Source organism: Hippoglossus stenolepis, chromosome 2 (assembly GCF_022539355.2).
Source record: "Hippoglossus stenolepis isolate QCI-W04-F060 chromosome 2, HSTE1.2, whole genome shotgun sequence".
Lineage (NCBI taxonomy): Eukaryota > Metazoa > Chordata > Actinopteri > Pleuronectiformes > Pleuronectidae > Hippoglossus > Hippoglossus stenolepis.
The window spans coordinates 19,823,262-19,847,840 of record NC_061484.1 but is presented as its reverse complement, the minus strand read 5'-3'; the positions used below and the strand labels follow the sequence as shown (position 1 = coordinate 19,847,840).

Sequence of the window (24,579 nt, the reverse complement as noted above, 5' to 3'; positions counted from 1 at the left end):
AAATCAAAATTATCAAAAATGATGGCAAGTACAACAAACAGCACATTTCTGATATTTCCATTTTATTTCAAAATTTATTATTTTGTATATATACATATCATTCAGGTTTAACTAATTTACTGTGAAATCTTGTATTTCTCGGTTCAATTTCAATATCTTATATGTGCAATCCTTACATCTCATCTAATCTAATGGGCTATAATTGCACTAGTTTCACATTGGCACATCCCTGGCAGACAGAGCGATATCACTCCTTTTGGCTACAGTTCGCTGTGCAAGCTAAGTGTTGACTTGCAGTCGGTCTCCTGAGTGCCGTTCACTACGCTGTGTGAAGTGGATGTAGCAAAAGAACATCCACACTCCTCTGCCTTAAAACTTGGAGAGTTTGGATTCGATCCATCCTGTCAAAGAATCTGTATTTGCCACCGGCAGAAAAAATATTGTGGTTGTTCAGACAGGATTCAAATGACTGAGTTGCACTGATCCTAACCAACACGTTCACAGCTCAGGCAAGAAACAAATGACCTGAGGCTGCCCACGAGCTGCCACATCGGTAAACCATGCCCGAGGGGAAAACACAAGATGTTATATCTATGGACTTAAGACTTTTCAAAGTCAACCTGTGATATAACAAAAGTATAATTGTTCCTTATACCAACAAACAACCGAAACAAATTCCTTCCCATGACCTTAACTTTGTCCAAAATACTCACTCTCACTTTACTGATTTGACCATGTCACATTTAAGATGCATTACTGAACAACACATTACAAGAAAGATGGTAAATCTAAATGCTATCCTGACCTATAAGGACCATGAACAGAGGTATCATGGAGCGCAGATACTTTCATGTGTGAAGTAATGTGTATTTTCATTCTCCTGAAAAAAAGCTTCATTTCATTGCCTCCACAACTGCTGTCAATGCACCATAAAGAGATGGATTTACTCCACTGCACTGAATGTCTGCAAAGATTTGGGCTGCTGATATTTTATTTTATACAGCATCAAATAACAACATACATTATCTCAAGGCAATTAAAGTAAGGTCAAGATCTTAATATAGAGAAACACAAAAGTTTCCTCATTGTGTAAGCAGTTCGGTTCAATCAGTGTTTTGTTTCTCACACTGATTGTAATAGAAGAAGTTGAGTTACTCCAGCACTATGAAAGCTTTTATCTATGAACATAAAGTCAACAAAATATTGAAATGCCAGTGTTCTCGCCTGAAAACCCTCCCCCGCAATTTCTCTTTCAAAGTAAGTAGTTTGTTTTCATTCATCGCACACTCTCCCCCTTCATCCCTCACTTTCTGTACTCTGCCAGAGCTGTCAAAGTCAGGGAGTAAGTGGCACAACGCTGGCATCCGCGGAGGGCCGTGTCAATGTCTATTGGCCTCCCACCTCTGTAAAATCTTCCAGTATGGCTTTCAGCCCGAGCCTCACAGTGCCAAGTCAAGGATAAATAAGGGCTGGCTGGACTCGGGCCAGCTGGTGTTCCTGCTCCTCCTGGTTCTCTCGTGAAATGTCGGGTTGCCAAAACCACGGCCCCCTCTATTGAGAGAAATAAAGGGATTCTCCCCTCAGCCCATATTGTCACTGCAGATGTAGACTCCTGATGTTTGAAAACACAGTTTTCTACAGATATTCTTTGACAGATTGCAGATCCTTAGCACTTTTAATGGGTTCTGAAATAGTTATTTTATATTTGTGATAGAAAGCATACTCTTAGGCTCAATATATATATCTATTTCCCTATTTTGTCTCCAAATGCCTTGGCACTCTACAAATATTCTTATTCGGGAAAGTGGGACAAGAATCAAGGGATTGCAGTTGGACAGAACACTACATGTGCCCTTTGGATAATTGGAGCAGGATTTAGATGAGTCATTATGTCTTACTGAGCCACCTGCACACTAGATAAACTCCACACAAGCCAATGCTCCTCTCCAGTTCTTGCAGGTGTCCCAAATTTCAGTTTTTCACCACTTAAAAATAACTAAATTATATGACATGAAAGTTTTAAAAAAAGCACACATGTAGAAAAGTAAAAGATATTGCAGTTATCAGACTGTGAAATGATGGAATCTCCTCTGCATATCCAGAGACCGACAAATCACACATTAACTCACACCCACACACACACACACACAAATGACAACTCACCCCATAACAGTGAAAGCCAACACCATGTGGGTGTAAGGAACATGAGGGGAAACTTCAGGATGTAGAACACAGACAGAAACTCAGACATGCATGCCAAGGTCCACACACGACCTTATTTTGAGACAAATTACACGCGCGCGCTCGGGGAGGTCTCTCATACAATGGAGGCACATCTCACAGAACCACGCTGAAACCAAATACGACACGTCATCTATTAGAGTCGACACCAGATACAGAACATTATAATTCTTCCTTTGAGCCTATAAATGCTGACAAAATTAGAGACTCCAGTAACAGGCCTTTGTTCAGGGCTGGGAAGAACAAATACAAAAATGGTGTACTTTCTTTTGACACTGGCAAAGTGCTTTGAATGTGTTGTCGGGAGAGAGTGAAAATAATGTTGTAACATTTCCTTCAGGTGAATGCGGCTGGTCTGATGTTGTGGAGGGAAGTGAAAATGTTAAGGTTAGAAAAATAATAAGGTAGGCAAAGAAGGAAGACATTATTTCAAAATAATGGAAAAATATAAGAGTAGGTGTAAAACACACAACCACATTTCACTCAGACCTGCTCTGTGAAGTATCTCCTGTAATTAACAGCAGTGTGTGGACAGGTATTACATAACACGCCAAAGCCATAAATTGTGCAAATGAAACTGACAGATTTAATGAGCGTATTTCGAAAATGAAGAACCATGTCACCGCTTTTATACTTTGAGTTGCTAATTTCAACTGATCTAGTTCAAAACACTGCAGAACATATTATTCATCAAATCAGGATGTAGCTTTCATTTATTTGAAATTGCAGATTTGCGTCTGTCCACCTCCATTTGTGTCTTTCCACTGACTTTCTCTGAATTGATGCCAACTCTTACAAATGAGAAAGACATTTTTTTGAATACATAGCTTGGGGGTACATAATATTTTATTACCTGTTCTTTTTAAAATAAGAGTTTTAGTTAGATTTATGAGCAACTGTGGAACAAAAATCTTTTATTGTTGTGAAAAAAAGTTCTTAGGTTGTTTTTCAGAACAAACAAGAGATAAACAGGAAGTTTTTATTCCGTCTGGCCTTTTCAAAACTGTTCATTTTGTTCTTACTGTAATTACATCAAGTTAGAGTATGAATCTATTTTTAAAAAAAGAACCATACAAGGGTGGACAACACAATGGCAATGATTCATATGTTATATCACTGCCATGGAGTTAGGGTGGGTGGGTGATATGCGGAGTGGCTTCACTTTATGTATTGAACTTGCATTTGAAATGTAAAATACATACGTATAATGGCGGGTCGATAAGAGACGAAGAAAAAAAAATATATATATATATATATATATATTGTTTTCTTCATCTCTTTTATCTTCACTACCATTTCTTGTCCTATATTCTATATGGGCTGCTTGGGTCCCCTGTGCATTTTTGCTTTACTGGGAGAGCTTCGCAAACAGTGGAAAGAAAAAACAGACTGGCAAACTGTGGGTTTTTCTTTTCCCATATTTCATTTGCCCCAAAAGTTATAACCGAGATGGGCAAAGTCACGGGTAGAGCAGATATTACACAATTAAAAGGTGACGAAAATGAATTGTCACATTACCTGGAATACAATTGTGGATTTCTCTGGTTTTAAACATTGTGTGAAACATTTTGAGAGTTCACAAGTCAACAAAATATATAGCATGGGTCTCATCTTTTTTTGATATTTTAATGAATAATTATTATATATAATATTTTTAACATAAAATAAAATTGTCAAATATGTATAACTGTTGAAACATTCCCATTTTTTCTGTGACAGTCAAAAAGTCATAGATAACATTTGAATGTTGCATGATACCCTTTTTCCCCTCTTTTATTCATCTAAGGAAAAGAATAATGTTATAATTATCCACTCTGACAAAACCATACACACCTCTGCTGCATCCCTGATGGTTAAAGTGTTAACAACTAAAAGATAACAGGAAATGACTGTCCCTTTTTAAACTGTTGTAGAATTCAAAAGTCCAAACATTCAAGATTTCAAAAGACAAAGTGCATTGAACTGTGCTCCAAAGGAAAAAAGCCTACAGAGAACAGATTTCACATTCTGGTCAGGGCTGAAAACACTAATAAGTGATTAATTAGGTGGCTGGTGAAATGGCTTAAGAAACACTATGTAATCCAAAACCCAGTGGAAGCTGGCCGAGGGTCAGGCAACTGTGTCCTCGCTTCGTACCCTCACTGCAATGCCTCACCAGAGATGACTGAACAAAACAAAACTGAGGGGGCAAATGAATATTCATGATATGACATTTGCAAAGAGCTCATCATGAAGGCAGCCACTGGCTCTGCATTTCAATGGGCACAACTCAAACATCACTGCAAATAGTGAAACTCTGTGGAAGGCCTCCAGGGAGTCTAGATGTGTTTGAACTTGAATTGTAGAAATAAAGTGCCAATTATCCCTCTAATTGGGAGTAACAAAGCTGGCTGCCTGTTGTGCTTGGTCCCATGTTTACTGCACATCTTTAAATCTTCAATTTAAAGGCTCTAATGAGTTCAATTAATTGAGAATGAGAGTAGTGATTTGGGAGTCACAGCCTGCTGTGTGGAGCTGTAAGCCCAAGGGAATGAGGTGTTAACATAATGCTAGCACATTGTACAAACACATATCCTCAAACACTCAATTAAAACAATTTCAAAATCACATCAAGGTGGTTTTTATATTGACACGTGCTCTTTCATCTCTTGTTTTAATAACGGGCAATTTTGCTTTAATTATACATGCACTGACAGCGCTAAGTACAAAACTCATAAACACACACCTTTCCTTGAAGGCAAACAGAAAAACTAAATGCAACTTTTACCCATGCTAGCAGTGTGGCTGTAGAAATGGAAAAGTCAGTCTGTTAGCCGGGAATTGCTACGAAATTTCGTAGAGGATTGTGTTGTATTTGTTATTTATAATAAGGTTGATGGTTAAACTGTCACTGTAAAATATCAAGCCTCAATTAGATTTCTTTGTCATATGATTTCATTACAACATCTACAGTATATACCACATATCAGCTGATATATTGGTTTGTGGTGAGTATTATTTCTACAAATACCTTATACACATTACAAATAGAAGAAACAGTGTCTGTAAGGCAGTAATGAAACGGGAAGGTAACGATTCTCAATAAGTGGAAAAACAAAATAACCGTGTAGTTCCTTTTTAAACGATAACACCAGAGTAACACACGGCTGAAAGAAACTGTACCATGTCCTGAGGGCCCCAGTTCAATATATCTGCTCTACTCTAATAACTTCTTTAGGAAAACCTGATGGGAAATTCATTTAACTGAACTTGAATCAAATCCTGATAATTATCTTCATCCAAGTTCAATAACCGTTAGATGAGACGCCTGAGGGGAAATCATGCCCATTACCCACTCACAGAACAGAACAACGCTGAATCAGAACACACGTGTGCAACATCTTTTAATCCAACTCACAGAGAGGCTTTGATAAACATTGGAGAAAATGTACACATCCACCTACATCATAAATATCTGTTGTCTGCACAAACAGCTGCTGCAATTCCCAAACTACTGTTGTGAACATCTGAGGGATATCTGGAAACCACACAAGACAGATGTTTAACTACTTGTTAAACCTATGCACAGTGTAGGAAAAAAAAAGGAAAAGCACAAAAAAAAGCGTAGGCCGTGGCTTCTGGTGTGGCTAACAGTTCTATCGGGATTCAAACAAAGAAGATGATGATGATGCAGGAGGAAGTGGATGATGGATTCTAAAGTTCCAGCTCAGCTGCAAACACTGTACTGCGACTGTGTAAATTGCTGCCTCAGGATGCTGTGGAACCACTTAACACTGCACAGCCATCATACTGCTGAATGGCCATTACTGCAAGGCACAACCCCATAAAGGCTACCACTAGCTGCCATGCTACAGGCTAAGCAATATCATGATATACAGCTGGATCACCATGTGCTCAATATATTACAGAGAGCCTAATGTTACATGAGGAGAATATAAGAGATGATATTGTGTGAATTAAGACTTGATTGAGTTTATATCACAGTACAATACAGTAGAAACTACAACGTTACTCAGTAAAGTGCATAGCTCTGCCGAGGCCCCCTTATGAAACCACATGTTTGGATCCCTACCAAATTGCACACACTTATAGATATCGATCCCCTGGTTTTTGTCATCAGTATCCAAACATTACTCCCGGGGAAAATTTAAAAGTCAAAGAAAAGTGAGAGAAACATTCCTTGATCTGCACCAAAATGTACTGGGTTCATTCTTGGCCCATGTCCCATCATTCCATCCACGTTTTGTGGAAATCTGTTCAGGAGTTTTGATGTAATCCTGCTGATAAACCAAACAACAAACAAATGGACATTGTTGAAAAACATAATCTCCTGGGTGGAGGTAATTCAAAATGCCAGCAGCAGTAAGGGGCCCTCATTCTAGTCTTGGCACCATCCATACACCGGCCCTAAATAATGTCATTGCACCGTTCTGTGTTTGGGCGCTAACTAGGCAAGTAATGAATATTTGATCAAAGTCAGTATATTCTACTTGATTGGGTTACAGAGAGGTTTGGAGTCTACCCCTGCAATGATATCACATTTGCAGTTAACCTTTGCAGGCGGGGTATGCCTGTGGATTTCATGTTGGGATAATGGAACACGACTTGGATGATAACTGTGATAACATTTCTACAAATAACCCCAATCTCTTCAGCTTTTTTCTTGGTTTCATAGTTTACAGCACAGAGGAGAAATAAATAAATCACACCAGACAAGTGTGAAGCTTGTGAAATCTCAATCACGTCTCTGCTGCAGTCTAAGCGGGGAGACAGAGACAAATGGAGCCGGTTTTCACCCCAGCGGTTCAACTACTGTCATACCCTTGTAACCTAAGACAAAGACATGGAAACTCATCCCGGCTCCTTGTACCAAAACAAGCCTGGAGGACCTAATAACAGCATGTCTCAAGCATGACAACTATGCAGTTTCCTCACCAGGCCCTCCTGTTTTTCATGCCTCATTGTCTCGTTCACCTCTCTTCCCCTGCCTTGTTTTCTCCTGATAACCCCTGTCTCTCCACATGCAGCCTCACCCCAATCTCAATCTTCCACTGTCACACACTCCATCATTCCAGCCCGCTTTATTCGCTACCTACCCTTCCTCCCTCTATTAAGTGAGGCGCTGGAGACAAGACACTGGCTGCTCTATACAATGGACCCTGTATTCGCACTGCTGTTTACCTGTCTGCAGACAGCCCTCACCACATTTAGCGAAGCAGCCCTCGACGCTGGAGAGACTAAAACCCTCACATTCACAGAGGCCCCTTTGTTCTTCTATACATTGTGCATACCTGAGCATCTGTGTGTAGGATTTGCAACCATTGAATGGAAATTAGTTGGGTGAAACAATGGAAGGATAGATAAGACAAGGGAGGAGAAGAATAAAGAAGAAGACATGGGCTATAAATCCAATTTTCAGACATGGACTCTGGTAAATACTCAGAAAATTGGGTCCAGACATTTTCCAGACTTTGCTTTTCACAAATGAAAAATGCAGCAGAAGATTGTCCGTGGCAGACGAGTTCTAGACAACAGGAAAATGTCCTTAACATTCAGGTGAGGGGTTGTGTCTGGGTAGAGCATGTAGGAGGCAGGAATTCAGGAATAAATTCAGCTGTGTTTTTGTTTAAAGCACAATCCCACCAGCATTTGCCCGTATTATCAAAAGGTCTCAAATCCTGTTGTCTCTCCAAGTTGAGATCTTGGTCTGCGTTCTCTACATCTATGACACCTATTTTTCATTCTGAGTTATTTGTATTATTTTTGTGTTTTTCCAATTGTGCATCTGTCACGTTTTGGAAACATCATCAATGCTCCTTCTTGCTCACTTTGAATTTTTTCCTGCTGTATTATCACATGGGCTCACTGACATTTTGCCGATGTTTTAGGGGGCTGGCCGGAAAGTTCAGGAAAAATGTCCAGAGTCCAGAGCTCCTACAGAGCAACGTATATTTGTGTTCTTAAATTTCAGGAAAATTTCTGGACTTCAGGGCATGTTTGACAGCAGCATAAGTCTAAAAGAAATAAAAGTACAGTTAGAGAATATCCAGACAGGGATGTTTTCTATATCATTTTGACTCTACACCATAATAATGCAGTTCAAACGAAAACTAGGGAATTCAAGTGCAGACTTTCAGCTTTTTGAGGGCATGGAGGTGTTCACATCCATAGTAGATGTGCACATTCTAACCTTTTTTTTTTTATTAGCCTTCAGGGATACGAATAAAAAGAGCAAAAATTGTTAACAGATGAATGTCAGCACTTTAACCTCAGACAGTGTTTCATTTTAAATCCAGTACTATGTAGTACAGAACTAAAACTATCCAAACTTGCAGACTGAACTGTACTATATACTTACTTGAGAAAGAGAAGCCAATTCACATAAATACAGCCTTCAAAGATGTGTTACAGGTATGGAAATATCATGCATACATATGGGTAAAATTCAGCATTTTTCCCGTAGTATTATATGTGTAGGAGTGTGTGTGTGCACACTGTGAGAGCAGATAGATGGAGGAGCCCACACACTGGGGTTCAGGACAACTTGGCTGACTTTCGTCTCTGCTACATTTTAATTACGCAGTGCTGAAATGCAGGGGCTACCTACTATACCAACCAAATACTGCACAAGGAGATATCTACAGTGCCGTTTATCATGCAGAGTGCCGACAAATTTGGACAGCTAAAATTTTTGTCTCTCTCCTCGATTCTCACTCTCAGAATAGACACGCGCTGCCCACATCGTCAAGCACACTTCTGTTACGATGTCGGCAGGGGATTCTGGGATAGAAACGTACGATTAGTTCCTACCGGTCTGTCAAAATTACGAGTACAGTGCAGAATGAGAGTGGGAGGGAAGGCATAAGTTCGTCATGGGTTTGGCCTTGATCCAGCACTCTGTACTTGAAATGAAACAGTGAACATCAGGTTAAAGTCCAGGCTTTCAGTTAGACATACACCACAAATGTTAAATATGATAAATCTATTAAACGTTGACTTACCCAATTACTTTCAGTTTCATATTTTAAAAAGTCAGCATGTTATCCATGTTGCTCCAACACTATATACCAGGCACAATAAAGAATGCATCACTGTTCTGTTGTCCCTAATTGTACTGTAAATGTAGCCCTAATGTTAGTAAAATATCATATGAGATTGATGTAACTTTGATTGATGTTGTTACGTCCGCCAAAGAGGTTGTGTTTTCACCCCCATCATTGGTTGGTTGATTTTTTTGTCAGCAGGATTAAGCAAGAACTGCTCCCCGTGTTTCCACGAAGCTTGGGGAAAGGATTGTACATGGGCCAAGAAAGGACCCACTCAACTTTTGTGCCGATCCAGATAAAAAGGGGCATATTATGAATTTTTTTCTATTGATGCTAGAGTGTTGTTGTTTTTCTTCACATTTTCACCAATTCAACCTGGGGAATGACTCATGGATTTTGATGGGGGAACAACCAGGCACATTTAAGGAACTGATTATTTGAGTGTGTCTAACTTGGTGCAGGTTGATTGAATTGAATTGAGTGCTATTCAAGTTGCAAATGTTTTTCTATTTTATTTATTGGAAGAAAAATGTTTACATGGAGACATTAAGTAAAAAGAATATCAAACTGAGTGAGAGATGGACCACTAACATGGTTTTCCATCTCTGCAGTGGTTTTGTTGTGGTATATGTTTTCACATTTTCTGAGCATACCTGTGGTTTTTGTGTTCTCGTTCAGATTCTAAGTAATAGTTCACCGACATGATATAACTGTAATGACGTGGAAGCTATTGGTCTGCACAAACACATGGGCCAAAAGATGGAGGAAATGAATCATTACACCATATGTTGGAATGTCCAATGTCCATTTTCTTGTGTTATTATTTTTAAATGAGTGGAGGAAATAAGCAATGAGAATGAAGTTCTGCTCATTGCAATAATATCCATAAGTGAAAATAAAAGGAGGACTAATTTAAAAAACAACGATAAAGTGGAAAGGAAATATCTACATATTCCTATTATGCATACATGTGTCTTTATCGAGCTCCTCCATTTCCTTATAATAACAACACTGATTTATTGCAGCTGCTTCAAACACGTCTCACTAATACAAACAATGCAGACATTAGAATGAAAGAGAAAGAAACAACATTTTTCCTTTATCTGCTTCACCCGTTCCACCTGGGGGAGCAATCAACAACCCTTCCACTGCAATTAAATATGACTGCAATCAGCATCCACAAACTCATTTGCACAAGTTCGATGTTGCACATTAGTTGTTTGTGCCTTCAGTGTGCACGGTTGTGTGTGTCTGTGGTGCTAAGTGTGTTTCTGTCATAGACCTATTTCACACTCTCACCCCCCAGAACAGGAGAAGGATAACACATCGAGATAAGCACTTTAAAATTCATTAGAGGGGACTCATGGGGGGAAACGCATCCAGCTGAGGCTGGATAGAAAGCCTCTTCATGTGTCAGTCGCTAATGTTTTCTTGCGGAGGGCGGTAAGGTGCCACTGAAACTCACCAGGACACAGCAGTAAGGAAAGGTTTTATGCAAACATTTATGCACATTCCTCACTCATTGCTCCGTGTACTCTATCCATAGTATTTGTTTTGACTTTGGCCATGTAATAAGGTGAAAGGAGGAGCAGGGAGAGATGTATGGGCATACAGATAAAGAGTTGGGGCTGGAGGTTTCAATGCAGATAGGAGGTGATGTATTTGGATGAAACAAAGAGCAATTTAAAAAACTAAAAAATTAGAGTGCAAGGTCAGAGCGGCAAAGGGGAAAAAGAGGAAGGAGAGCCACAAGGCGGCGATTCCACTTTACCTTCAGTGGGGTTGATAGCTCCTGGTAAGCTGTCCCATGGGAGGGTCCAGGCAGGGCAAGGATGAGGAGCGAAGACTGCCTCGATGCCTTTCTCCTAAGGGAGGAACACACAAGCACAGACACACAGGTTACCATAGAAACCCCTCCACAGCCTTGAGGTTCTGTGGTCCAAATGGTTGAAATGAAGCAAATCAAAGAGCTCCTCCTGAACAAGCCCTTTATTACCTTCCTCACACTGATCTGGAGCTGTGATTCCTCTCCTGAGGAAAATTACCACACCAGGACACTTATTACTCTCACAAGAGAACAAAGGTTCTCCAGTACAGTGCACACACCTGTACATCCAAGACACTTGAAATACTGAAGAAACAAAGCAGACAAGGTAAAGTACTCTGGTCTTTCTCTTTAATAAGTGGGCTGGCTGCACGAGTACTTCAGTACTTTGAAACAAGCTATAAAGTCAGGCGAAGGAAACTAATATACGTACAGAAACAAGTTAATGTTAAAACGTTTCTTTTGGTAAAATGTTTCTGACTGTTGCACTTTTGCCTTAACTTCAATTGTAATAACCATGAAGGGGATGTGTGGTGCAGGGAAAATAATACTGAGATTGGGAAAGTATCTACAAATAACTGAATACTATTACACTAAGGTGATGTTATTATGTTATTTAATTTATTAATTAATTAATTAAATTTAGCCTTTACTTGTTGTGAAAATGATGGTGCTTATATATCGTGTATTCCCATTTAATTATCACTACAACTCTGCTATTGTTGTAGGCAGCAGTGTATTAATTCATGATAAAAAAATTAAAAAACACCAGTGACTTTTGTATTTTAAAAGTACAGTGGCAGTGAAAAATAGTTTGAATACCTAATATCATAGCACATCGCCCACGCCTAGTTATCTACAATGGACAGTATATAAATAACTTGAAGATTTACACTGAAAAAAACTGAAACACAGACTCGTATGAGGCACTTCAATTTGAACAAACAGGCCCAGCAATAAACACTATTTACTCAAAATATGTAATTGCTGGCATCGCTACTTCAGTAGCTATGACATACTGTAACTGTACTGTGTGGGGTTATGTGACATTCCGGCATGAGAAAATACTCTGTGCTAATATCTTGTGCGACTCATTTGCATAAATGGAGGAGCAGAAGAAATTGGAAACACTTTTCCATAAAAATCAATCCAACAAATGAGAACTAAATTACAGCTTCAAAACGACCAAATGAAATCTGCACCTTTTATGACACTGTCAAAAACACCCAGTTTCCCATGGTTATATATTTCAGAAACTGCTCTGTAGAAATGTATTGCAATGGACCTGACTTTAATTGTTTCTGTCAATGGATGAAAGCATGGGAGGTCAATTTCCTAAAGAGATTAAGTAAAACTGGGATTTTGCAAAAATCCAGGACTAATTTAATCTAAACAAGTGATTCAGTTTTAAGATGTTCCATCAAGTCACAAAGTGGCTGCAGCCGGGGGCCATAATGACTTTCACTGAAAAGTGTAGATAAAAATGTAGATAAGACAAAAATGTAGATAAGACAAAATATATAGTAGCACATTTAAAACGTTGACTGTGAAAATGCTTTACATTTATAAACCCCTAATCTCTGTGCAAAGTAGGATGGATGAAATTTATCAAAATCATTAATATACTCTTTTCCAGTAAAATGGTTTGTGCAATGTCGAGGCATCATTTTGGAGAAGGCAGCATGTTTCACTGCTGGATGATAACATCAGTTAAGCACACGGTTGAGAGTTAGAGCCTGAAAACACGCTCGGGAGCAGCAGTTCAGATCAAGTGGATCTGCCACAGCAGTTCACGTTGCAGAGGAAGCAGCAACAGTGTGGTTTAAAAGATCAGAGACATCAAAAGATCACATCACATTTCAAGATGCATCAGTCCCATTCTAAAGCTGAGAAGAATGTGGGAAACTGACACGACAATAACAAATGATCTGGGAGAGATGATTCCCTAATGGCTATCAATGAATATTATATTATAAATATTCATCTGGACCAAAACTATCGTACTACCTAAGAATATAACCTGTCATATATAGTTATGGCTAGTTTCAGTGCAGCAGTTTCGACAGGAACAGACACAGACACTCAGTAATCCCAGTCTCTAGAACACAGGCTTTCCTGTTCTTCCAGCAGGACCTATTTTTACTGCTAACTTAGATTAGCTTGTTGTCTCATATCATCAAGAGCCCTGTCAGTAATCGCAGAAAGGCTTCAATCTTGCATTTCGGTGTCAGGGCTACACTTCTGTTTACATCTAGTTTACAGGTCGTGTGTCTGCATGTCATCGCACAAGCAGTTTGACTGGCATGCATCTGTGTGCGTTAACTAATGTGAGGAAAGGATTTTATGATCCATTTATATTGTGGATAATGGATTAAGATAAGCCCGGTGCCTCTGGTTAGCGGCAGTGATGGATCGCGTGTCACCATGTCAGACGACGCACTTCCCTTAGCACACACACATATGCATGAGGCCATACACAGGCACTTTAGCCAAAGCAGCTGCACTGCAGACATGGTGGTGGCGACACGCAGCCATCCTTATAATCCCTCCGAGGGAAAAAAAAAGAATGGTGGCCATTGTGTGCGTGTCTGCGTGTGTGCACGCATTCCTCTCGGTTCTAATGTCTGATTTCACCGTGCCATGAAAACTGTCATTTGAGCACATCTGTGGCTGCCTCGCTAAAATTCATCCAGCAACATGGCACATTTGAGACACAGCCCATCCTGACCACCCAGCTCACACAGTCTCATTCAAACTCTCTCTCTTTTTCTTTTTTTATACAGCTTTCTCCCTCTGCCTGCTTCCCGTCACATAATATCACACTGTTAAAGACACTTAGCCAGCAGGAAATCACAGAAATATCTTTGCTGAGGGAGCAGAGCAACAAGACCAAGAGCACAGATTGAAGGCTCAGCACTGAGAGGTTAGTCAGTGTCTCCATTTAAACAGCCGGGCTTGTTTATCTCCTGCTGAAGAAGCTAGTCCAAATAATGTTGTAGCGGCAATATTTGCTGTGCTGTGGAGCTGAGAAAGTTATAAATGTGTGAGTGTGTGTGTCTTGCCAATGCTTGCTCAGGGAATTACATTTTCAGAGTGTGGACACATTATGTTAGTATTGAGTGCTGTCTTATCTCTTTACACTAAGACTTTCAGCCATTACTAGAAACTACTTAGTCTGGCTATAAAACATTGTTTTGTTTTGGACTGGATTCTTTGTTTTTATTGCACCTGAAATGAGGAAAAGCTGAATGTGCGCTGTCTGCACTATTGTAAGTGGCAACAGGATCCACAGAGAATACTGAAGTGAGCTTTTTAAAATTTAGCGAGGGCAGTAAAACACTATTCTTAAAAGCAGATTCTGTTCTTAAATTTTTTTTGAGAATGGTCACTTTTTTAGTTCATTTGTCTTGACAGATAAAAACCATGTCATACAAACAACGTCTGTGAGAAGAAAACCGTGCCCGCATCCTAAGACCTTTAAACAGCCCACTTAAACTGTTAATCCTGTGACTGAAAGCACTTAGTGTAAACGTGCTGACAGAACGATGAGAATTTGAACAATTAAGAAAGTCAGCCAGCAGACAAAACATTAACTTAGAGCTACACTCCTGAAGGCACAATCAGCAGAAAATTGAGGCGTGAAATTATAGGGATAATGGTTAACAACCAGTTGGAGCCTACACGCCGTCTATCTGTGCTGTGAAGGGACGATGGGAGACACCAGCTTTAACTTACAGTCAGAAGCTACATCCACACTACTACGTTTTAGATTTAAAACGCATCACGGTTGCTATGTTTACGCTTGCTGTCCGTACTACTCCACAGTTTATGATCGCCTAAAACAAAGAAGTTTGGAAATGCTATTGGTTCCGTTTTAGTTTGAAAACTGGTCTGGACGGTCAGATATTGAGATGTTTGGAAATGATGCCGTAGTCTCTTCCTGATTGTTTTTATCAGTCACGACTCGACTATCAGCAGTGAAGGCAGAAGCTTTGTAAACACTGACAGTAATGGTTCCACCTCGTCGTCGCCCCAAGGAAAAAAATCCCTCATGATACTTTTCACCATTGTTGTTTCTCAGTCGTAGTATTTTCTGTAACTAAGCAACCAGAGTACTGGAGAGTAGGCCATCTGCTTCCTGTTTACACCGGTACGCACATGCCCAGTATGAATTGGCAGAGCTTAAATGCTTGTGTTGACGAAGATAGTTTTATTTTTAAAATGGAACACATATTAGTATGGATGTATATGTGTGCATTTGCATTCAAGCAAAACGTTTGGAGAACACAGAGAGGTAAAGCATGATGAGAAATAAGTAAGAAATTGGGATAAATTACTTTAAGTTTAGTCATCGTGGGCCTGGGGCCACCGACAAAAGGCAGTTGTGACGTCGTCTCCTGGTTTTCTTCTGGCTCCAGTTGACTAGTTGGGTTGTCCTTTGCCGACAGCCCTGGGAGTATGAACATGGGAACTTGGAGGTTGGAAAGAGCCATTCCACAAGCCTTGGCTGCACGAAGGACCCCAGGTACCTCCTGAACACGGCTGAACCAACGCAGCAGGTGGGGGAGCTGATGCAGAGTGCTCACAGCGTGGGCTTGGAGGGAACACTATCAGAGACAAAGAGAGGAAAGAAAAGAAGAAAAAAGAAACAACAATAGTGATTAAGTGACTCATCTGATGTGTCATCTCCAATGGAGCGAGATGTCAGGTTCCACCAAAACCCCCTCATCACACTGGTGGACACACATGAGGGCAGGCGGGAAAACACATCAAAACAACGTTTGCAGGTGGGGAGGGTGAGGACACAAACAGAGACGTGATCAGAGCAGCAGTGTCACTGTGTGCGACTGGGTGTGGAGGACGGGGGAAAGAGAGGGGGACGCAGACAGAGAGAGGGAGATGGGGGCACTCTGCAGTACGGCGAGTGGGCGGAGTGGAAAGGATCCGCTGTGGCTGCATGTGTTGCGGACAGTGATGGCCGTTAAGAGGAGACACGCTAGGCTGAGTGTGAAACTGGAAACCACTGGAGCACAGCTGACTACTAAAAGCCTCATTGTGAGAACTTCAGTTTATTCCCACAGTTGAGGAATAGCTGGGTGACAGCTGAAGGGTGAAATGGAGGTTGAGCTCCACTTCAGTGCCAGACAGTGCAGCATTCCTAATCAATAATAATATACCACTCAACTAAGCCCTGGTGCTCTCGGTTTCTGGTCTCCGCTGCTGTTGCTTCAATTGCTGCGACTAACTTTACCTAAAAACATGCAACCATTAAGAGTTATGAATATTCACTAAATGGTCGTGAGCTTCTGACGTCCTCTGGAAGATAAGAGTTTTAAAGGTCATCCTAACAACCCACCGATTCTTGATCTGTTGCAGAGAGAAACCCATTCCCAAAGTAGTGTCATTGAAATGCATTTCAACCTGCTGCATTTGAATAGAAACTCTCCCATACACTGTTATCGCTCCTTGCCAGGTGGCTGCAGACCACCTTTGAGAGCGAAACGTGTGCCAAGAGTGATGCAGCGACTCTTCTTAACTCAGGTTTCTGCCTGGACGGAACTGAAAGGAGGTGGATTGGATGTCTGCTCAGAGAGTCAAAACTAAAAGTCATGCATAATTTGACATGTCATCATAATAAAAGGCATTAAAAAAGACTGTAAATATGTAAAATTGTTGCTTATGGCACATTAATGGGGATTGTAAACATCATATTGTGTCAAAATAATGAAAATATAAGAGGCACATATGAAAATCAAGTGAGTATTTGACGTGTATTCAGGGATCCAAATTTTCTGATAATAAAAGGCAGTAAAAGGCAATAAAAAGGCAGCGATAGGAGGGTCCTTCGCCACAAGGATTGATTTTATCCCACACCCTCAAACATGATTCATAAACTCCAAGGCTCTTACCAGGTACTGATAGATGCATGGCAGCAGCACCACATCCGTCAGAGTGAAGTACAGGCCTTCAGCAAACAAATGCTCCAGCGGAGGGAGATCTGCCGTCTTCACTTTCCTGATCTCAGAGCTCTCCCTGGTGGTCACAGCGGGGACTGAATCCACCGACAGCTTGGCCAGAGCAGCCCTGAGCTCCAGTCCATCAGGGACCTGAGGCGACGGCCCAGGCTCCCGCTCATTGTTCACATCTGCTTGGACTTCGGGCGACTCGTTCTTCTCATTCTGTCTCTGCTCTTGGAGTTTCTGCCGGCGTATTTTGTCATCGTTGTGGACTTTGACCGGCTCCGCCAGCCTTCGCTCCAGGGAGAGGATGGAGAGAGGCAGCTGCTGATATTGATCGGTGGGATTCTGGAGGTGCTCTTCTACAGCAGAGGGGATGCCAGTTTCACACAGTCTGGTCCACTGGCTCACCTGAGAGTGACGAATGGTGATAAGAAAAAGGATTTTTAAAGATTTTGAGGTCACTCCAGTAAAGTAGAAGTAATTTGGTGCTGGAACACTTTTAGATCAGTATGAAAGACGAGCAGCTCATCACTTGAGGGATTGAAATTTAATCAGTCAAGGAAGAAGAGCAGACTTGAGAACCACTTGAAATACTTTACATTAAAAGCTCAAATCTCCTCGAAGGTTTCTGATGAAGAACTGTGTAATTTTAGGAAAAATTCAGACAAAGCTGTGAAGCATTTCTATGAGCTTTGTTAGATGTATTGTTTATAAGCTGCTCAATTGTAACCAAACTAATACACTAAGTCATTCATTATTGAAAGGTTTACTCTCCATGTATATTGAATTACATGTTTGCAAATCAACACATATTGAACATGTAGATGAACATTTTTGAGAAAAGCTAAGTGAACTTTAGAAATGACCTGCATTTATATTATAAATATCATCAAATCTGGCCTGATCTTCATTTAAGTAGTAATAAACACAATATGTTTTAACAAATAACACACAAATTGAGCTTGATTGAATTTGGGCCTTGACCGAGAATATGTGCTCTAATGCCAGTCTATTTACAACTGTACACATCTGTACACGAGCAGCTGAGGAGAAACTGTCACCATCACCTGTGACTACAATAAAAGCCAAAATGTAGACATTTTACAATAAAGTAGCTCCATGATACTACAGACGTTGTGGCCTTTTACAGCTATAACCTCCCCTCTCCGTGAACCTTGCAAACAGGGACAGTCATCAGCAGCCAATATGACTGATGCTTGAAGGGATAGTTCACCCAAAAATGTATATTCACTCCTTTTGAGTCCACAAAGCACTTTTGGCGTCTCAGGGGTAGACAGCATTGCAGCCATATTCAATACAATTGAAGTAAATGGTGACCACTTTAAGCCTCGACATTCAAATTTGATTTGAACATTTACACCTTTGTGATCCACACGCTAATGCGGCTCCAGAGGATGATGTCAGAGGACATTTAGGCTAAAGAAGTGTTTTATGTGGGGGCTTACGGACACTTGGATGACACCACAGGAGCAGTATGGGGACATTTTATGTTTTTTTTAACGTTTGAAGAAGTGGTCACCATTTACTTCAACTGTATTGGATTTGGCTGCAACGCTGTTTACCCCTGAAACTCCAAAAGTGTTTTGTGGACTCACACACACTTCACCCACCACCTCCATCGGCATAGTGGTGTTTAGGCAATGAGAGAATTTTCATTATCACTATCACTTTAAAGCCAGGTAGCATCATCCAGGCCCTTCATGTTTCTCTCATGGATAACCTCCCCTCACCTCAGCACAGGCCTTCAGGCAGGTCTTCTTGAAGCCCAGCAGCGCCTGCACGTCCTTCCTGGAGGGGTCCGCCTCCAGGGTCTTGTTGATGATGTGTCTCAGCACCACGGCCAGTCCGGCCCTGCACAGCTGCCCGGTCCCATCCAGCACAGCGGGGAGCCGACAGCCCCTCACCAGCTGAGGCAGACCCTCCAGCTGAGCCTCACACACCTCCACACTCCCCGGTACGAGACCCTGCCTCAGTGCCCGTGAGCAGGAGGGCGTGGAGGAGACCAGGGACACTTTGAAAGACTTGCAGCCGCAGTACGAGAGGAGGAAGAGGGTGATGGAGGAGTGCAGAGGAAGACGAGCCTCCTCACCTTGGCCACAAACTTCTAAATAGAGGGAGGGTCGCTGGGGCTCTGCGTCAGCGTGCGTCATTTTTAAATAACCTGTAAAAACACAAGGAGGTTAGGGAGCAGTTAAAAGATGGCGGCTTGGAGGTGTTGGCTAAACTGACACTTTCGACATTAATATATACACACACACATTCACACAATCAAACACACTCACCGGCGAATTCAACAACCCCACGCTGTTGGTTGTCCACGCTGTCTTCTTCGTTGCCTGTGCTACAGCTAAAACCAGCACCACAGCGCCACCGGCTGTCCGCTATCACAACATACAGATTTATACTAATGTGTATATGGCGTGTAAATACACGCGTATGTTAAAACATTAACGACACAATACATGTGTCACATATAATTGAGTTTTTTAAATGTGGATTATTATATTATTTAAGAATCTTGAGGGGAAAAAAAGTCCAGGCAGGGAAGCTTCCGGTCGTGTACATTCCGGACGTATTTCAGGGTTGCACAGGTCGTTGGAGAAGAACGGTCCGTCCCGGTTGATTCTTTTTGAGGAAGCGTTGATCGACCATCAGCTGTTCAACCAAACGAAAATACCGGAGCACGGGACTGTTTTTCTTTTTTAACTTAAAACCCGAGAGAGGTAATGTCATAAAGCTTGAATTGATATTCTGTTTGTTTTGGTTTTTATAACTGACAGCAGAGAGGGGGGGGGAGGTAACTTTAGTTCCCGTGGCGTTGTTTCTGTTTCTCTCTCTGTGCGATACAGAAGTTTGATTTGAATTAAACACGAACGACTGAATCAGGGAACCAGCGACACACGGGGAAATAATCACTAAAGCGGATGTGAATCTGCAGGACACGGAGCATCAGCATGGACAGCCAGGCTCCTTTTCTCCACCCGGTGGTGTTTCTTTTGTTTTTATTCTCTCCAGCCTCGTCCTCCTCTCTTTACCGTATTAAATGCATAAGACAATGATCGTGTGGGTGGTGAACTGGGGCCAAGCTTCCCCGAGGAGAGGCACACGGAGACAGCTTCCACTGAATGTTTCAGTCCTGCTAAATGTTTCATGTGGAGGGGAAAGTGGTTTTTCTTTATTTAATGTTTTCCGGCCAAAAATGAGCAGTGCAGCTGAATGTGAGAGAGGAAAATTCAAATCACACGTGAAGACTAAATGATTTGCAGTTTGGAGGCTGCAGAGTCAAGATGGCTTTTGTTCACAGTGTGTCGTGTTGAATGAGGCAAAGGTCTGTAGAGAGTAGAGAGACATTTTGTTTCTAAAATCAATGATGTGTATCATGTCAGGATCTTCTCTCACAGTTGACACTCCATTGTCCATATGGCAGCTCAAACTATTCTATGTTTTACAATCAGCAACCTGTTAAACCAAAACTTTTCTTAGAAGGGACATGTCAGTAATATTTCATGAAGCTGTAACCCTTAACCTTGAATTTAATAATCTGACATTATTTACTGATTTCCAGTTTAAGCCATGGCTGGACCCGTCAGTCTGGACTTGGATCCCATCTTCCTAAAGGGTCTGGGTTACCTGCACTCCAAGAGTAAAGACTCAGTCGATAAACTCAAAGCTTTACTAGAGGATTCCCTCTCAAGAGGAAGTGACTCATCGTATCGTTCATCACAAAAGGTAAAGGGATTTCATCACATACTTAATTTGCATTCCACCGTCTTTATTGTTATTTTTCTCTTTCAATTTCATTATATGTAATTTATTCGACAAAATTCTAACTACTCTGTGTTATTATCATGTATCCTCAGGATATAGAGGTGTCCAAGGGGTCTGTGTCAAAACTGAGCTTGAGTAAACAGGACTCAAAGTCCTCGTCGAGCTCCTCATCCTCCAGCAGCAGCAGTGGCAGCAGCAAATCCAGCTCGGAAAAAATCAAAAAAGAGGTAGAGAAGAGACCCATTGAGAAGGTAAAGGATCTTTTTTAAAAATCTTTTTGATTAGAGTATGTTAAATACCATCCTTAGGAGAAAATAGACATCCCATAATAAATTCCAAACCACAGCAAAAAAAAATCTTTGCAAAGTACAGCATCAATTGTGAAAGTTGTTGAGCCATGATTAAATCACAATTGATAGGTAAATAAACTAAATGTACATATGTGTAATTTCAAAGCCCTTATCAAGATAATATATTGGTTTTCAAGTTTGTTTTAGATCTACAGCACTGTATTGCAAAGCAGGTACATGAAATTCATCTTAGAACTGATAAAGAGAGTTGAGTCCAGAGATTTACTTGAATAGCGAGAAACACATGCATAATTCTTAAAATGACAACTATAATAATAATACAGCGCATGGTACTTACATTTTGAAGATGTGATGATTTGATGTCAGCCTCTAAAGTGACGTATGTCTTTCTCACTGTCAAACAGGTCAGGGTTGAGTTGGCTGAGGTGGACCCCCCCAAAAAGCCTCGTTTGGAGAAACCGGAGAATCGCGCTTCTCCGATTACCGTTCAGACAAGCAAAGACCTCCTGCCAAACATTAATGATTATGATGAGACCAACGCTGATGACTTTGCCATGGAAATGGGCCTGGCCTGTGTGGTTTGCAGGTACATGTTAATGATTAGCAAATTAATTAAAGTTTATTTTACCTTTTGCAATAGCTTCAGGTCAGGTTGCTGTCTAACCCAACATGTGGTTCAAATAATTTAGTTTTTTCTTCTTGTGCTCTCTTTTGAATTATGTCAGACAAATGACAGTCACTATGGGGAACCAGTTGGTGGAGTGCCAAGAGTGCCATAATCTGTACCACCAGGACTGTCACAAGCCCCAGGTGACAGACAAAGAAGTCAACGACCCACGGCTCGTGTGGTATTGTGCCCGCTGCACCAGGCAAATGAAACGCATGGTGAGGAAAATCAGTTATACTCCAACATCTAATTGATAATTATTCGTAGCAGATCGCCACTTAGTGGGTGATGGACTCAGTTGTGTTACAAGGTCCAGTTCTATCTGTTTGAAACTGTTCTTGTTTGCCCACTAGGCCCAGAAACCTCCACAGAAACCGTCCCCTGCCTCTGCATCATCAGCGCCTGTTGTAAAAGACACACTGGTCAAAAAGACGGAGCTGAAATCCAAACCTGACACAACCAGCACCTTCCAGGCCTTTAAAAGAACAGAAGTGAAGGTGAGTGTCAACTCATTGTGGCCGTCGTGTGTATGAGACTTAAACAGCATGCAACATGGTGTTGATGCCAATCGTGTGTCGTGAGAGAAAGTGAATGCTTACCAAGCATTCTGCCAACACGTGTAATAAATCTTGTGTTTCATGTGTTCTACTGTGTCAAACTCTGGAAAACTAGGATTCTGCCTCCTTATTACTGGTAGATAGTGAGAGAACACTATAGTTTTAGAACAAAATTGTTCTAAAAGGCAAACTGCATAAATATCTCTGCAGAGGAAAATGAGCAGAAAGTATACACTTACCTTTAATGAGCCAACCACTGACTTCTGCTGCTGTCATGTCTCCAGAGAGAATTTGGTTTAAAACTTTCCAGCATTTTTACTTATTCACCATGAAGTTATTTTGACAACATTTTGCCTTTAGTCAGTGATTTGATTATGTTAATTCGAGCCGCAATGGGAGGGAGTTTTGTTTGTTTTCCAAACAAAAGTGTTGCTCAAGTTGCATTGCTTGCAGGTAAGTTTGCTGATAAACATGCTAGACTAGTCACAGGTAAACAATGGGCTGCCCCAAGGTAAACAAAACAATGCTGTTTTTTGTTATGGTCACCAAAAACCGATAAAATGAATATTCCTTTTGCTAGGATTAAGATATTGGTTCACTTCCGTTAATTTGAAACCTTGAAAGTTAATGCAAACAAATCCTACAGGTGTCCTAACTTTTGTTGTTTACTGACAAATCCTCAAATTGATTCTCTACCCTCCGATCCATCATTATAACAATACTGTACTTCAGGACGTAGGTCTGTGCGGATGTGTCCCAATTCAGGGGCTGCATAGAGGGCCTCATGTTGAAGGCTCCCTAAAATGCGACCTTTTATTCACAAGAAATGAAGCTTCCAACAGCTGGATCCTTCTGAGGCCGTCCTATCCTTGAATTCACGGTGTGACAGTGACAAAGCTAACAAGCTATCTATGCGGTTGGCCGAGCTACAGTAAATGCAAAAAGTAGCCAACTATGAGGGCAGAAAAAACTGGTGAAGCATTTCAGTTCAACCTTCGCAGTCCACGAAGGGAAGAAAGACTGTTTGGTCAGGGCTTCATCCTACAGCAAGATAATGACTCAAAACATTAGAAGAAAATAACTAGACAGTCTTGTCATGATGGAAGAGCAGCACAGTCTCTATATTTAAATCCCTGGGAAATGGTTTCATCACACTCCCAAACGACAGTTGCGAGCAGGCTTTTAATTTGTTGGCGTTAGCAGTATTTGTGTCTGAATTAGATCTGTTGAATTTGTGCTGTGATAATTATAGTGACTGTTTTTCATTTCATGCAGGCATCCGCAACATCAGCCACCCCCACCAGTAGCAGCTCCTCCTCAAGCAGTGGTCTAACAGGCTGGGCTGCATTCGGAGCCAAGACGAGCGCTGCTCTTCCTCCCAGCTCCAAACTGGGTTCCTCGGGTCCAAGTGGGAGCAACAAGACCGTGACAGCTCCCTCTGGCCAAAAACCTGCCGGGCTGTCTGGACTGGCGGGAGCAAAATCAGGACCTGGGAGTACCAAGGTACCAGGTGGTGGTAACGGAAATGGCTCTAGTCAGGTGCCCCTGAAACCTCCTCCACCCCTGACTCTGGGGAAGCAGCCACTGAACCGCTCATCGAGCAGCGAAAACCCAGGGAAAGGCTCTGCTTCGTCAGGGGCCGGCTCCCCGGGTAGCGCCCAGGCAAGCGCCGGGGGGAACGGAGGCAATAACGGAGGAGGTAACGGGAACAATGGGAACGGGTCAAAGGTTGCACCGGGGGACAAAGCGCCAACTTCTCAAGAGTCTCAGCTCAATGCCATGAAACGGTTACAGCTGGTGAAGAAGAAAGCAGCGCAAAAGAAACTGAAGAAATAAGAAGAGATGGAGAGAAAAGAAGAATAAGAGGGGGAGGAGATCTGGGGGAGGAGAAAATAAACCTTGCAAACGTGTGAAATTAGTGACAAAATAATGTTTGTATGACAAGAGCATCTGTACATGGATTGACACGATCCAGTCAAATACTTGAATCTTACTTTGCGTAAATGCTGCTGGACTCTGTGTGCGTCGTTCTGCCCTAACGAATCTAAACATTTATAATGTGACTGTCAGTTTTTATCGACGAATGTCATTAAATATCCTCCTCTGACAAATTGCATATATCATTGACTTTGTAGCGTGTGTTGTCCCTGAATGTGATTCACACAGAACAAATGAAGAAAGGC

General features: G+C 41.4%; 2 protein-coding genes across 2 annotated transcripts in view; one reads left to right on the top strand and one right to left on the bottom strand.

Moving 5' to 3' along the window:
- gstcd (glutathione S-transferase, C-terminal domain containing) overlaps positions 1 to 19,470 on the bottom strand; it is a 43,258-nt gene extending 23,788 nt beyond the window's left edge. The window contains exons 1-5 of the mRNA XM_035175702.2: positions 19,376 to 19,470; positions 18,824 to 19,254; positions 17,022 to 17,480; positions 15,450 to 15,719; positions 11,059 to 11,152 (exon numbers count right to left, since the gene is read on the bottom strand). Of these exons, the coding sequence (XP_035031593.1) occupies positions 11,059 to 11,152; positions 15,450 to 15,719; positions 17,022 to 17,480; positions 18,824 to 19,243 (1,243 nt within the window). The 5' untranslated portion in view covers positions 19,244 to 19,254; positions 19,376 to 19,470. The remainder of the gene's footprint in view (positions 1 to 11,058; positions 11,153 to 15,449; positions 15,720 to 17,021; positions 17,481 to 18,823; positions 19,255 to 19,375) is intronic.
- A 190-nt stretch (positions 19,471 to 19,660) lies between these two features.
- ints12 (integrator complex subunit 12) lies at positions 19,661 to 24,507 on the top strand. Its single transcript, XM_035175725.2, has 7 exons — positions 19,661 to 19,816; positions 20,659 to 20,822; positions 20,954 to 21,112; positions 21,577 to 21,758; positions 21,898 to 22,057; positions 22,193 to 22,336; positions 23,672 to 24,507. The coding sequence occupies exons 2-7, from the start codon at positions 20,667 to 20,669 to the stop codon at positions 24,230 to 24,232; spliced, it is 1,362 nt and encodes a 453-aa protein (XP_035031616.2). The 5' UTR covers positions 19,661 to 19,816; positions 20,659 to 20,666; the 3' UTR covers positions 24,233 to 24,507.
- The last annotated feature ends 72 nt before the right edge of the window (positions 24,508 to 24,579 follow it).